General features: G+C 39.1%; 1 protein-coding gene across 3 annotated transcripts in view; it reads right to left on the bottom strand.

Annotated features, from left to right (window-relative positions):
- Positions 1–14,087, bottom strand: part of LOC130914755 (zinc finger protein 609-like) — a 174,360-nt gene that overhangs the window by 113,093 nt on the left and 47,180 nt on the right. For 2 of the 3 annotated variants that reach the window (XM_057834248.1, XM_057834229.1), the window contains exon 2: positions 704–1,587. In XM_057834248.1, coding sequence (XP_057690231.1) covers positions 704–1,459 — 756 coding nt within the window. In that variant the 5' untranslated portion in view covers positions 1,460–1,587. Of the gene's footprint in view, positions 1–703; positions 1,588–10,505; positions 10,705–14,087 lie in introns of those variants that run through there. The other variant, XM_057834238.1, reaches the window with a different exon arrangement.

The following is a 14,087-nucleotide window of genomic DNA, read 5'->3' on the forward strand; positions in this document are numbered from 1 at the left end:
TTATCTTTTAAGAACTACAAGTCTTTCTATCCATGGATCACCTTAACAGAATGTTAATGCCATCTTGTTGATTCATTGTTATAATAAACAAATACATTACTTATGTCCCATATAATGAATGTATATATCAGTCTTGTTTCCTATCTTTCCATTCCAACAGTAATTTACAGAAAAATATGCCATATTTTTTGAATTGCAATTAATTACGATTAATTAATTTTTAAGCTGTGATTAACTCAATTAAAAATTTAAATCGTTTGACAGCCCTCGTGATAATACCTTCATCCCGTCAGCCAAACCTCACAAGCCCAATTTCTAGATCCCCCAGTCCTCGGCACTTATGTGTAGCTACTCAATAATAATCTTCACTAGGCCCAAAGACAATTTTACTTACTGCAGCAAACGTTTGGTAGGTCGACAAAAAGATGTTATTATTGCATTTGAAACCCACTCAATATTTAATTTGACATGTTGACTTGTTTATTCAACCCACACAACAATCCTGCAACCTGACGTAAAAATATCTTATTCTGAAATATTATGGCATATTAAAATGACAATCTCACACATAAACACTAATTCCACAATTATGAAATCAAACTTTGAAACCAACCGTAATGAGCCAATAAAACCACCTTTGACAAAGAACTACAGCATGTAGAGTAAAACCATGCAGTAATAAATGAAAAATAAAAAAACATACCTTTTCATTTTTCATTTTCTTCAAGGTCTTGCATTCAGAATTACCGTTTTCAATCTCCTCTGGATCAGTTTTTGTTGTTAGTGCTGGTAATATCCCAACAGGTTCAAGAGTAATATTCCCAATTTGATTCGCTTCTACCAAGTCTGTTGATTGTGTGCCTTCAGAGGGTGTATTACGACAGTTCCCAAGAGTAACTTGGACTTGAGACGCAACCTCGTTCTCCACCGCAGCAATAGGCACAACTGCTGCTCCCTCAGTTTTATCCTTTTTACTTTTCCCCGTTGCCCCTTCCTTGTCCTTTTTCCCACTCAGAGCACCTCTGGAGGTTTTGCCTCCTTTTTCTATGTTCTTTCCAGAGGTCAAATTGTTGCCTGCAACCACTGCATTTACTGCAGTGCCAGTTGGCTCGCCTTGAGTCCGTCCTGCAGTTTCCTTTTTCCCATCTCCAGCTGAAGCTTTGCTACTATTGTCTTTAGAGTTTTTACTGCGCTTGTATTTGGATTTGCTTTCTTTGCCTTGAGAGCCAGACACAGGACTAACAAATCTGATGTTGTCAGGCAATGCTGCTACTGCACTGGGTGGCGCCGCCATGCCGTCCTTGGTGCCAGACATCTCAAGTTTGTCTTTTTCTAAGTCAGCGTCAAGGTCAATAATCAGATTTCCAACACCAATATCCCATTCATCCCCGCTGTCGTAAGTGTCCACCGCATTAGAGTCCACACCTTTCCCGCCTGCAGTGCCACCACTTAGGGACATTTTAGTGCCAACGGCCCAGAATTGTTTCAGTAAGGTCCAACGCTATCTCGGATGGTTGGGACTCCGGGGCTGGGGTTAGAGAATCTTCACGGTCTAATCGTTCCTTCTCCATTTGGCCACATTTTGCTCTGAAAAGAAGAACACAATTCAATATAGTCAAACCAATCACCAAGTAATATTGAACCAAGCATTTCATTGTTTACAAACGACTGTGTTACCAAAAAAGACAAAAATTCTGAGACGATCACCGTGCAAATCCCTATGATGCTGCCCACTGTTGTGACAGACTTTCTAAATCACCTCCTACCGTTACCATGACAACCATAGGAAATGGAGCCTAAATCCTGCTTTGAGTACCCAAGGTGGCCCCCATTGCTTTGAATGACTGCCTTTTTTATGAGGTATTAGTGTTTGTGGGGCTTTATCAGTAGTGGAACTTTGTTTGTGGGCTGTGCTTTTTCAACCTAAGATGACATGGGTAATCTTACATAACCCGGTCTTTAAAAAGATAATAATGATGAGATAAAGGGGTTTATGTTAAAGGCCCACTTTGTTGCCCAAAGTATGGATTTAAGATTAAGATATTTTAAATCAAATATCGACAATAAATCCTGGTAAATACCATTTAGTTAATGTGGCCTGTTAAACCTAGAACATTACATGGCATCCTATGCATAAAACAGATTTTATAAACTGCTATATTTCCAATGTTTTTTGTTGACAATAATTTGTTTAATGATATGTATGAACATAATTCATTAATTGTCATTAGGCAAGTAGCACAACAAAATTGAAATCAAAACAGGGGTGTCATGGTCATTATTATTATATTACTGGTGGTATGGAAAATCTGATTCTTAAACACAATACATCCAATCATCTGCTCAATGGAATTCTTTCCTATTTTTGCTTGACAACAGTTGCTCAAGAGCGCTTTTGACAGGACAAGTAATTCAGTCTGGTACTCATTATCTTTTACTACGAAGCCACACTGTTGTAATATATGCAGAATGTGGCTTGGCATCATCTTGCTGAAATGAGCAGGGACGTCCCTGAAAAAGACATTACTGGGATGGGAGCATATGTTGCTTCAAACCTGTACCTATCAGCATTAATGACGCCTTCACAGATCAGGGAGTTGCATATGCCATGGCCACTAACACTGACCTATACCACAACAGATGTTGGCTTTTTAACTTTGAGCTAAAAACAATCTGGAAAGTCATTTTCTTCTTTAGCCCAGAGGAGATGACATATGAATTCCACAACCAAATTGAAATGTGAATTTGTTAGACCACACACTTTGCATGAGCTTTTCTGCCTTCATGCATGTTGTTGGTGAGGCTTTCACTTAGCTCGATAGAATGACTGTATATGACTTGCATTTGTAGACATAACGAACTGTGTTAACACATGTATATATATATATATATTTTTTTTAAGTATTCCTAAACTCACAGATATATAATCGAAGAATCGAAGGTCACGGGCATTTAATCTGGGTTCTAAGTAGTGCTGCAACGATTAATCGATTAATTCTTCTAAATCGATTAGAAAAAAAGCATCGAATCAAATTTTGCTGCTTCGAGTATTCGTTTTATTAGAGTAGCGTTGTATTGGTTAATTTTGAAAGTGTTTGCTTTTAGTTTTATTGATTTGGCAGTGAATATGACGTAACTCATTTAACATGGCTGAATCCAGTTGCTCATTATTAAGACCAACACAAGGGAAGTTTTTGTTTGAGCCAATGTTTTTTTTAATGCATGTGTAATTTAGTTTATAGGTATATTTAGCTGTTTTTGTGGGAATATGTGTTTGAACCATTTGTCGAGAGCATTGTTAAGAAATGTTAGCATTTTACAGCATTTAAGCTAGCGAACTTTTGCTATGCAAGTTAGCCAGTGTTTCTATTGTTGTACTTATATCTTCATTTTTTTTATACGATTTGAGGCAAAGCTCAGGTATTTTGTTTTTAAATTAAAGTGCAATTATGCAGCTTGAAGAAACACTAAGGAATTTTATTTTGAAGGTGCAATCTTAGCAAACCTTTGTTTTACATCCTTAAAATTTATTTAATTTACTTACTTGATTATTTGAACTAACTAGTTTACAGATTAATCAACTACTAAAATATTCGATAGCTACAGCCCTAATTTTAAGCCTTGCTGCTCAAAACAAAGATTTGTCTGAGTAAGAGTGAGGTATAATTTTAAAGGTGGGAATCTTGGTTCACCTAACGATTCGATTACGTTTACGATTCAGTGGTTACGATTCGATTATAAATCGATTATTGATGCACCCCCCAACTGCTCTTACAATGTTTCTTACATTAGTTCCAATTTTTTTCAAAAATTCTCCCAGGCTAAACCAAATTTCTCTTTCAGTATCAAGTTAACAGTAAAAAAAAAAAATTAAACAGTAAAATAATTAAATAATACTCAAGTCCCCACTCTGTATCAGCAGCTTTAAATTACATATAATTAATTTAATGTTGTGACTCAACCATTAAAGTTATTAAAATTGCTCCCGTCATTCCATAATCTCACTTCTGTCTACTTTTGACGTGGGAAAGTTTTAAAACTGTCCCACCATTTAAAGTAAAGATACACGATAATATCGGTTACCGATAATTATCGGCCGATAATGGCAATTATGACGTCACACAGATAATACAGATAAAAAAAAATTAAAAATCAACCGATAATGCAATCCGATAATTATATACTTGATTTAGCCTCCAAATGTGCGCAACCAAGCAGTTTTCTCCACTTCTCCACCGCCGCCTGCTCAACCCCTCCCCTCTCTGAAGCCCCTGTGGGAGGAGGGGTTGAGGAGTACGGCGTCATAGAGGAGGCGATGTTACACATCAGTGTTGAGGCGCTCTCACTAGCGTGCGTTGCTTTTCCCGTGTGTGAAATGAAATAAACGACGCTCTCGCCATCTACAAAACAGTTCCACGAGGCGTAAAGAAAGCGTCCTCATTGAACACCACTAACCCAGCAGCCATTTAAAACTGCATCACAATGATTTTTGGAACGAATATGAGGCTGCTGCTAGTGCGAATGCTAAAGCTATTGTAAAGACAAACTATAAAGAAAGCTACGGGGCTTGTGACGATACAGAGACGCTGCGGTCCTCCCGGAGTCGGGTTGTTTGGGAATGCAGCCCAAAGCGGGTGGTAAACTCCATCTATGGCTAAACACCTCACGAGACCGATAGTCGACAAGTAGCTGTCTTCTGACGGAGCCCGCCGGTCCGGCAGGCCGCCGCCGCCTCGCCCTAGGCGGGCAGAGCAGAGCCATGTACCGAATACGGCGCAGCGAGCCGGCCGGGGCGGGCGGATATCCGCACGAATTTAGCTGCCGCCGCCACTCCAGTTCAAGACTAAGAGGCCTGGCGCGGGTACTAATTTGGCAGCCGGGCGGACTGAAGGGCACAGGCGGGAGGAAATTCCCGAAATGACCCGATAGCCAAACCCCTGGATGAAAAAATAATGCAGTTTATACGACCACGATTCTTTGTGAAAGACATGCCGATCACATCAGTTTTACCACGGACATTTACACAAGTGATGTCAAGAAAGAATGTTTATCATGACGGCACAGTGGTTAGTTGATCATTTTAACATGCACCAAACCACACAAAGAAGTCATCCAGTCAGTAATGCATTCAGTACGCTTTAAATTTATGACGTCTTAATCAGATCATTCTTCTTAAATCTAGTCAAATAATTTTCCCTATTTTGTTTGAGTGTTAAAGACTAGTTAACAGATGAATGCGCCAGATTATTCCTCTTACTTGAACTAAATATTGCCATTTGTTCTTATTAAGCCCAAACATCTAAAAAATTTTACCTAAATCAAGAAAAAAATTGCTTTCAAATAATGTTTTGAACCATACATATTCTTGAATAAAGAACATTTCTGACAAGTTTTTTTTAGGATTATGTATAATAATTTATTGCTTAAAATAAGGCTGTCAAGCTTATTTTCAGCTGGCTATTTTTCTTCAAGAAATCTGAAATATACTTGAAGTGCTGGCAGTTAATTTCACCTATTTCCAATAGATTTACACTGAAAACAATGGAATTTAACTAGTTTTAAGGAGTTGTGTTTTTGCTGTGTGGTAATGTTATACGTTAGGAATGGCTTACTTTTAAAGCCATTTTTGTGCAACTTATGTATTTACTCTATAAGTAATTGCTGCCAAAAGTTTACCATTACACAATGTCAGACAATCTGTCTTTATTTAGATGTTGTAATTTACTATTTGGAATTTACTATTTGTTCACATTTGATGTTGGAAAAAAAAGCAATAATATTTTTCTACAGTAATATTTTCTTTTGTGTATACTTTTAAATTCTACATAAATCTTTTAATAAAATTATCGGCTTGACATCGGTTATCGGTTGGAACGAGAAGGAAATTATCGGTTATCGGTATCAGCTGAAAAATGCATTATCGTGCATCACTAATTTAAAGATAGATTTAAGTCAAAATTTTGCCGACTTAGGACTATTTTAGATAAAAGGTTAATTAGGTTTGCTACAACAGAGCCTTCTAGAGAAGTCTGCTGCTTTAAGATGGCGGCTGTTTACTAACGCCGGCAAGTCTGTCATTTCGCATCTAGTTCTATATATATGTGACGTCTATCATAGCATTATGTGGCCATGGCATATGTTTGTAGCGGCTGTCGGTCGCAGTCAGGTATTATTGTTTTTTTGTTTTGTTTTTTTATCTAGCGGCTAAAGTTGTCGGTCCGTTCCTCAATGCGTCATTAATTTTTACTTAATGATACAGTTGGATGTAGGGCTGATTTGTAGCTTTAGTTTATTTATTTATTAAGTTATTTAACAAATGCTTAAACTGTCACACTTTCTGGTAAATTGGTGTTAAATTGGGTAATCCTAATGTAACAGATTTTAAAAGCAAGAGAGCCAATTCAGCCATTTAAAAACTTTGAAATGTCTTAAAACTGCTTAAGATCAAAAAAAGCTTGGTTTGTCATTTTTTTTAAGAAATTTGCCATTTTCTCAACAGCAAGTAGTAAGGTGTTATCTTCCTTCACTCTCACTGCATAATGAATGCTAAAGTGACTGAGCTGGCTGACCAGGATAACTCAACATAAACCATAACATAACATAAACCAAATCACGTTTAAACATGAGGACGAAAATAAGTGGGTGTGCACCAGAGGTTGCACTAGACTTTTTCGTTGTCTGTCATTTTGACTGACAGTGTCATAAAAATCCGGTCATAATCTATTTTTACCCGTCACTTACATTTTTAAAATGATAATAATGACATATTCAATAGTATTTAGTTTTCATTCATTTTTAATTAATATTCTGTCCGAATAAGCTTAACAAGAGGCAGACAGACAGCGGAGTGCACCAATCAGCGACGGGCAGACGTGCCGTTAGCAAAGCGACGAGGGCAGGACGAGGGACTTGCGCGCGGAAGTAAACATACGAGGAGAACGGAGTTTATTCAACATGGCTAGCGCGAGACAGACTGTTGTCAATGTCTCGTGTCGATGTGTTTTAGCTCATTTAAAACTGAATTTACCACGGATTGGAACATATTCTCGGCTCTCCCGCCATCCGTGTTTTTGTAGAGACGACTTTCGGCGCGCAAGAGTGACGTTGCTCGTGAAGAACACGTCACGCAAATAAACAAGTCTGATTTGTCGATTTTGTACCTACTCGAGAGGCTGTGTCCCAGACTTTTCTCTCAGTGTTTGAAAAATACAGGGAGAACAGTCCGGCCGTGCCAGGCAAACACTCAGTTGCCTTGACATTTTTCCGAGTAAGGCCAACGACGTCATGCATCAAGAGAGACAATAGCTAATTAATATGCTCACTCGCCACCCTGTGGTCTGGGGTGTGAATTGCAACCTGTCAAAATGACGGATGGACTTCAGTTTTTTCCGTCACCGTTTTAAAAAACCGGTCAACGACGGAAAACATTCGGTTAACGCAACCCCTGGTGTGCACACTGGCACCAACACCAAAGTCATGCATTGGATCTAGCGAGAAAAGCTTGTCAAGTGCTCATTACATGTCTGTTTTTCTTCACATTCAAGAACAACAAAAAAAGAACTGATTATCATTTTAAAACAGACTCTTGTGCGAGGAGCTCTTGCCAAAGACTGTCTGAGGTAAAAGGAATGACTGAGGGGCCTTGTCAATCATTTTTCCTCACACACATGGACAACCCTCTTCAGCCTTGCAAAGACTTCTTAATAGTCGCTGCCAACTACGGGTTGAAATGAAAAGAAAGGGCACATCACATTTAACTGAGAATTCTACTAGTGGACCCAAGCAGACATATGACATATGGACATACACAGAGAGAAAACAAGGCTGAACAGGAACTGAAATGTCACTGTCATTGGGAACTGAAACCACACTGCCTGTGCCGAAGACAGGCGAAGGCACCATAACACCCTCAGTAACTTTTCTCTAAAATTGAACTTGGTTTGAGTATGTCTGCATGGCATCTTTCAAAATCAGATTGTTTTGGGCTTGGTGGTGCACGGTGGTGGCCGTGGCTTTGGTCAGACTCAAGGGGGATTACCGTACAGTATCTCATGTACAACAGACTCTTGTGTATCCTAACTCCACCCAAAAAAAAATCACCTTCAAAAGCAGTTTTTTCTGTACTATTTTTACGCTCCCTTGATTTGGTGATGTAAATGCTCAAAAAAATTAAATTCACTACTTTTTTTTTTTACTAGTGCATCCGCAACACAATTACTCACATTGTCATGTCTTAGTACTAAGCTCTCAAACACATAACCCTGTGAGACATGGTTGATGTCATCACCGATTGCATAACTGCTTTTTATTATACATTTCTATTAAGGGTGTAACGGTACATGTATTTGTATTGAACCGTTTCGGTCCGTGCTGCTCGGTTCGGAACGGAGGCGTACCGAACGAGTTTCTGACGTAATGTAACCCTTACTTTTCGAGGCTGTGAGTCGATCGGGTTACACTTTCTTTGTGTAGATTATATTTACTCTGTCTTCTCTACTATAATGAGGACCAACACGGTAGGACAGTATATAACCCAGAAACGTCAACGGCGCGACAACGTGGCCGCCGCGAGAACGCAGTGAAACGCGGGCGTAAAAAGAACAGCAGAGTTTATTATTTGATGCGAGACGCGACCCTCCTGCGTCAACACTACTACCGGTAGCTAGGATCTGGCAGACCGGAAGTCACTCGTGTAAAAATACGGTGGATTCGGTCGATTTTCAAACTAATATGCAATCGTAACCTACTTTTTGACTCCATCATATCTCTTGAGTTGTAGATCGGGGCACAGTTGACTTGTCTTTGCTCATTTACTGCTGTCTTCTCTGCTAATAATAACCAACACGGCCCCGTGTTCAATACAAAACCCTCCTACCACAACAAAACAAGTAGGAACTAATATTCACATAGGAACTAAAGTTATACAACATAAAATATCCAATATAAATGAATACTACATCACATTTGTAAACTATAAACACATAATAAAATAAATAATAGCTCATTTAAATAAAATAAATTGAAATGAGCTAAAACACCTGTAATTAAATAATAAGAATAATACACAGATCCTGCTTACACAATTAAATTTATTAATTTCTGTGTGGCGCTTTAACTTGAGAAAATCCACCAATAAAGCTTTTGAAAACCGTTCATAAGGGGAAAAAATGATTCATTGAGGCATTTCATTTGTAAAATACATGTTAAAATCCTTGTCATTGGGATTGCTTTTCTCTTTAGCACAGGACTTTTTTATTCTTTCTTTCAGAAAGAAAGCTGACCAATACCCGTGGTCTGAAAGGCAAATTGTTGGATTATCTGTAAGTACCCGCTACTTTTTGAGCAGAATTCTAGCTTTGTATAGGCTAATGTTCCTATTGTTGAAAGCACAAAGGTGTGTAATAAACAACTAGCACATTTATATTTTGCATTTTGTTTTCTTACTGTACCGAAAATCAACCGAACAGTGACCTCAAAACCGAGGCACGTACCGAACCGAGATTTTTGTGTACCGTTACACCCCTACTATATGCGGTGCTACACTGACATGCAACGCCCGCGTAACGCGTAACACTAATTGCTAGATGAAGTCCATGTCCAATCCACTCATTAAGTTCAGCTGTTTTGACAAGTTCAGAGCCGCGATCTGACTCCATCACGTTCATTTGTAGCTAGCGTTAGCCTATGGCCTGGCTTCCAGTAGAAAGCAGTTAAAGCACCCTCTCCTGAAATCGTGAGAAACAGGGAGGAAAGCATGTGAAAGCCCATTTGGAGGCCGCCAAGAGTCGACTTAATGTCAGGTGAAAGTTTGGCGAAGCTCCCTTAAGCCTGACTCCATCACGTTTGCTTGTAGTGATAGCCGCTAGCGTTAGCCTACCGGGCTTCTGTTTGTTTGAATTCCTGATAACCATGTGACTTCATACGTGAGCACACCGACTGCTTTCTTAAAGGGGAATGAACATAACAGTACAACACAGTCAAAGCGGGATAAAAAGACTGTATAAAGGGGAATGAACATAGCCGAACAACAAAGTCAAAGCGGGATAAAAAGACTATTTTCTCGTTTTATTAAAATCATCAAATTTACCGATATGGTCAAAATTATGTCGGTTATCGTGAAGAATTTCGGTAACGGTAAATTTTCGGTATATCGCCCAGCTCTAATTCAATGTATTCAATTTACTATTAATTATTTTTTCAACATTTTGATATCAAGCCGTTTGGCATCCTTTGATGATTTAGGACTACATTGGTACCTCTAATTATGAAATTAATTGGTTCTGGAAGTACTTTCGTAAACTGAAAATTCTGCAAGTAGAGACGCATTTTCCATGTAAATGCCCTAATCTGTTCCAAGCCCCCATAAATCTTTTATAAAGCATAAAAATGCATCAAAATTAAATACATGTTACAATTAGATTATCGCACAATAAACATGAAATGAGAGTTGTGCATAATGTAAAAAACAAAGCATAGATTAAAGAATTATAAGTTAATACACTCACGTAAATCTGCCGGAACACCTAATGTCCCGAGGAGCGAATGAAGTGAACGCTGAGATACATACACATGCAGTAAAGGTCCCTCTTAGCCAATTAGATGCCAGGAAGATGCTAGGCAATAGCCAATGGCAAAGCAGCTAAAAGTACGTTACGTTCAGTAAACTCTGGGAGCTGCGAGTAGCAGCGCATACTGTATTTTTGCCTTTAATATCCAGGAAATTCTTTCGTAACAAGGCAATATTTTTCCGTTGAGGTGTGTCGTAACCTGAAAATTCCTTATGTAGAGACGTTCGTAAGTAGAGATAACACTGTACAGTGTTTCCCCTAGGTTTTTTTGAAGCTGTGGTGGTCGGCTGTATCGGAGTCGGACAGCCTCGCCATGTCGTGCCACGGCGATTTTTTTGTTATTTTCCATTATTTTTTCCTCCAAGAAGAACCATAACAAAGATATATTTTAAATATTTCATTAACTAGGCTAATGTTGTAGCTCTCACCTACGGTACATGTATGTAAAATGCATAGCTGATTACAGCTACGTTACCCTATGTAATTATGCGACTTTTTTTCTCGTAGCAATAGTACGACTTGCATCTCGTAGTCACTCAGGGTTCGCAACCCAAACTGTTGAAAGAGCCAAATTTGACCCCCCAAAAAAACCCAAAAAATGATACAGTATGTCTGGAGCCGCAAAAAATTAAAAGCCTTGTACAAGCCTTATAATTATCAATACTAGTTATATTAGCCTACTACAGAAATGACTAAGTTGGCTAGAAATACATAATTAGCCTTCATGATTCAATGTTTATTTTCCCTGCAGTGGATCCTATGGAGAATGACGCACCACGTGACTACTCTGTTGTACGATGCCACCACAAGTTTAACTTCATTACAATATTAATGAATTGAAAGAATGTATAAATGTAAATAAATATATGAATATATTCCCCCCCCCCCCAAAAAAAAAGCTCCGAAGCAGCGCTAAAGAGCCGCATGCAGCCCAAGAGCCGCGGGTTGCAGACCACCGTCGTAGTCCTCCTTTTTCCTTTTTATTTGACCCTCATAATTACTACATTACCACAACAATAACAGTCGTTCTGTCAACTGACCCATTTACAGGACTGGGGGAATTCTAATTGCCGTGTAAAGAGTTTTACTTGGTTCGGTGAGAAGGTGAATAGTTTTTTTCCCCGTTGTTCGTGAACTAAATTTCCACACAAACGCACATCGAGGTACCATTAACTTAGCAAGGAGAGGTATGAGAGTCATTATTCGAGTGTCCCAGAGCTCGCGAAATTTGGAGGGGGGTGGGCGCATTTTTTAAAGTTTCGTCAGCCGTAATTGTCTGAAGTTGGCGCGCCGGTGTTGTGCCGAGAAATAGCCACTCCACGTGAAATGTCCCCCCTGACGGGAGCGCGCACACGTCACTCGTACAAACAGCCTTTTCTTACCAATCGATGGACACGGAAACGACGTTCTTGTACCGTGAATATGTATCATTTTACCCTGCTTAACCTAATAAATATTTTTCTGTGACCAACGCTCTGAAAATGGAGCAAGGCTTTATTTTGGGCCCTGCCTCTCCGCGCAAGTTCAGTCAAAGTTTGCTTTCCGTCCAAGACGGCCGTCCACCGCTCACTTTCGCCGAAAACTCCGATCCAAACTATTGTAATGCCCAGGATATGGGGAAGAAGGAGAGATGTCTAATTGCTTACCCACTTTATTGTGGTAACAATAATAAAGAAAAACAATAACAAAATAACAGCAGGCTGCTACGACATGCGACCGCTATCTCTCGCTATCTCGCTCGTTCTCCCATTCTTCCTACTCGTTCCCCTTGCGTCTCTTAAGGGGGGCCTGCATAGTTACGAACATTACAATACACAATGAATAGGTGTCCGCTAAACTCCTCCCACTCGGCTGCCGCTAGTTTGAAGCAGCCTTAAATTTTTTTATTTTTTTTCAAAGAAAATAAAATACATCTCATTTGCCAGGCGTGGCGGTTTTTATTTTAGTGTGGCGGTGCGCCACAATCTGTTGAATATAAGGGAATCCCTGCTGTACATAAATAAACAATTTGCTGAAGACAGTTGAGTTGCAGAAGATAATGTGTGCTCCATGAAAAAAAGCCATGTTAAATAGAAATGTGTGTCTTGGAAATACAACTCATACACACCTCCATGTAAAGTCAGCTATGTTTAATTAAAACATTATACACTAGTCAACAGCAATACACCACCAACATATAAAGATAATAATACCACAACAATGTCCTTCGTTGAAAATCTAAACTTCAAACAATCCCTGCCTTGGAGTTGAAGATATAAAGGAAAACATTCAACAGAGCTCCACACATTGGACTGAAGTCTGTCCTTTACATTGGTGAAAAGATCTGCGTCACGCCTATCTTAAAAGCTTCTGTTATCCCAAATTTCGTTTTGCCAGTTTTGGGAAGAGAAGTGTAAATTTGTCCAAGAAGAGTGATTGCATTGTCAGCTATGAGAGCAAGGGAAAAATGCAGTAGCGATAGGGCTGAGTACCGACCTTCGGTTCTTCTATGGTACTGACCGAAGTGCATCTGCAGTACTGAAAGTATACACAAGAGCAAATATTACTGTGCAAACATAGAATTTATTGCTCTTTTTTCCACATCAAATGCGAACAAGCAGAGAATTCCAACATCTAAATAATGACAGATTGTACGACATTGTGTAATGCTAAACTTTTGGCAACGATTACTTACTGAGTAAATACCTAAATTGCACAAAAATTCCTTTAAAACTAAGTAATTCCTAACATATATATCATTACTACACTGCCGTTTTCAAGAAGAGATATGGTTCAAAACATTATCTGAAAGCAAATTTTTCTTGATTTGGTTGCTTAATGAGTTGAACCGGAGATGAGTGGGGGCGGCGCAGCCTGAGATCGAGCAAGCGGCTGCTTATCAAAAGCATTTCCGATCGTAACAAAACCCATAGTATGCTTTCCATTTGTTTACTATTAGCTTTAGCCTTCGCGGGAGTGGTAGCCTTGTATATGTTTCACAAATCATTGTGATGCAGCTTTAAATGGCTGATCAGGTTAGTGGTGTTGATGGAGGACGCTTTCTTTCCGCCTCGTGGAACTTCTGTTTCACACACAGAAAGGTAATTGCACACTTGTGACTGAGCCGCCATGATATCAAGCATTTCATGTGACATCACACATGTGATGGGCTTCAGAGGGGTGAGGGATTAAGGCGGCGATGCGCACATTTGGAGACTAAATCAAGTATATAATTATCGGATTGGATTATCGGTTGAATTTTTTTAAAATCTGGATGTCATAATTGCCATTATCGGCCAATAATTTTTGGTAACCGATATTATCGTGCATCTTTAGTAAGCAGGAAAAATAACGTTCGCATTCACGTACCTGTGTTAGCAGTGAGTAGAAGTTACTACCGATGTCGTTTTTCTCCAGAACGTGGAGCGTTTAATTTCTGAATGACAGTTTCAACTAAATTGCTTAGAAATATTATTTAGGTGTAGCAAGGAGAGCGGCTAAAAGGCCCTTTTTAAATGTTGCAAAGCTCGTGAAACTTGA

Source organism: Corythoichthys intestinalis, chromosome 1 (genome assembly GCF_030265065.1).
Source record: "Corythoichthys intestinalis isolate RoL2023-P3 chromosome 1, ASM3026506v1, whole genome shotgun sequence".
Classification (NCBI taxonomy): domain Eukaryota; kingdom Metazoa; phylum Chordata; class Actinopteri; order Syngnathiformes; family Syngnathidae; genus Corythoichthys; species Corythoichthys intestinalis.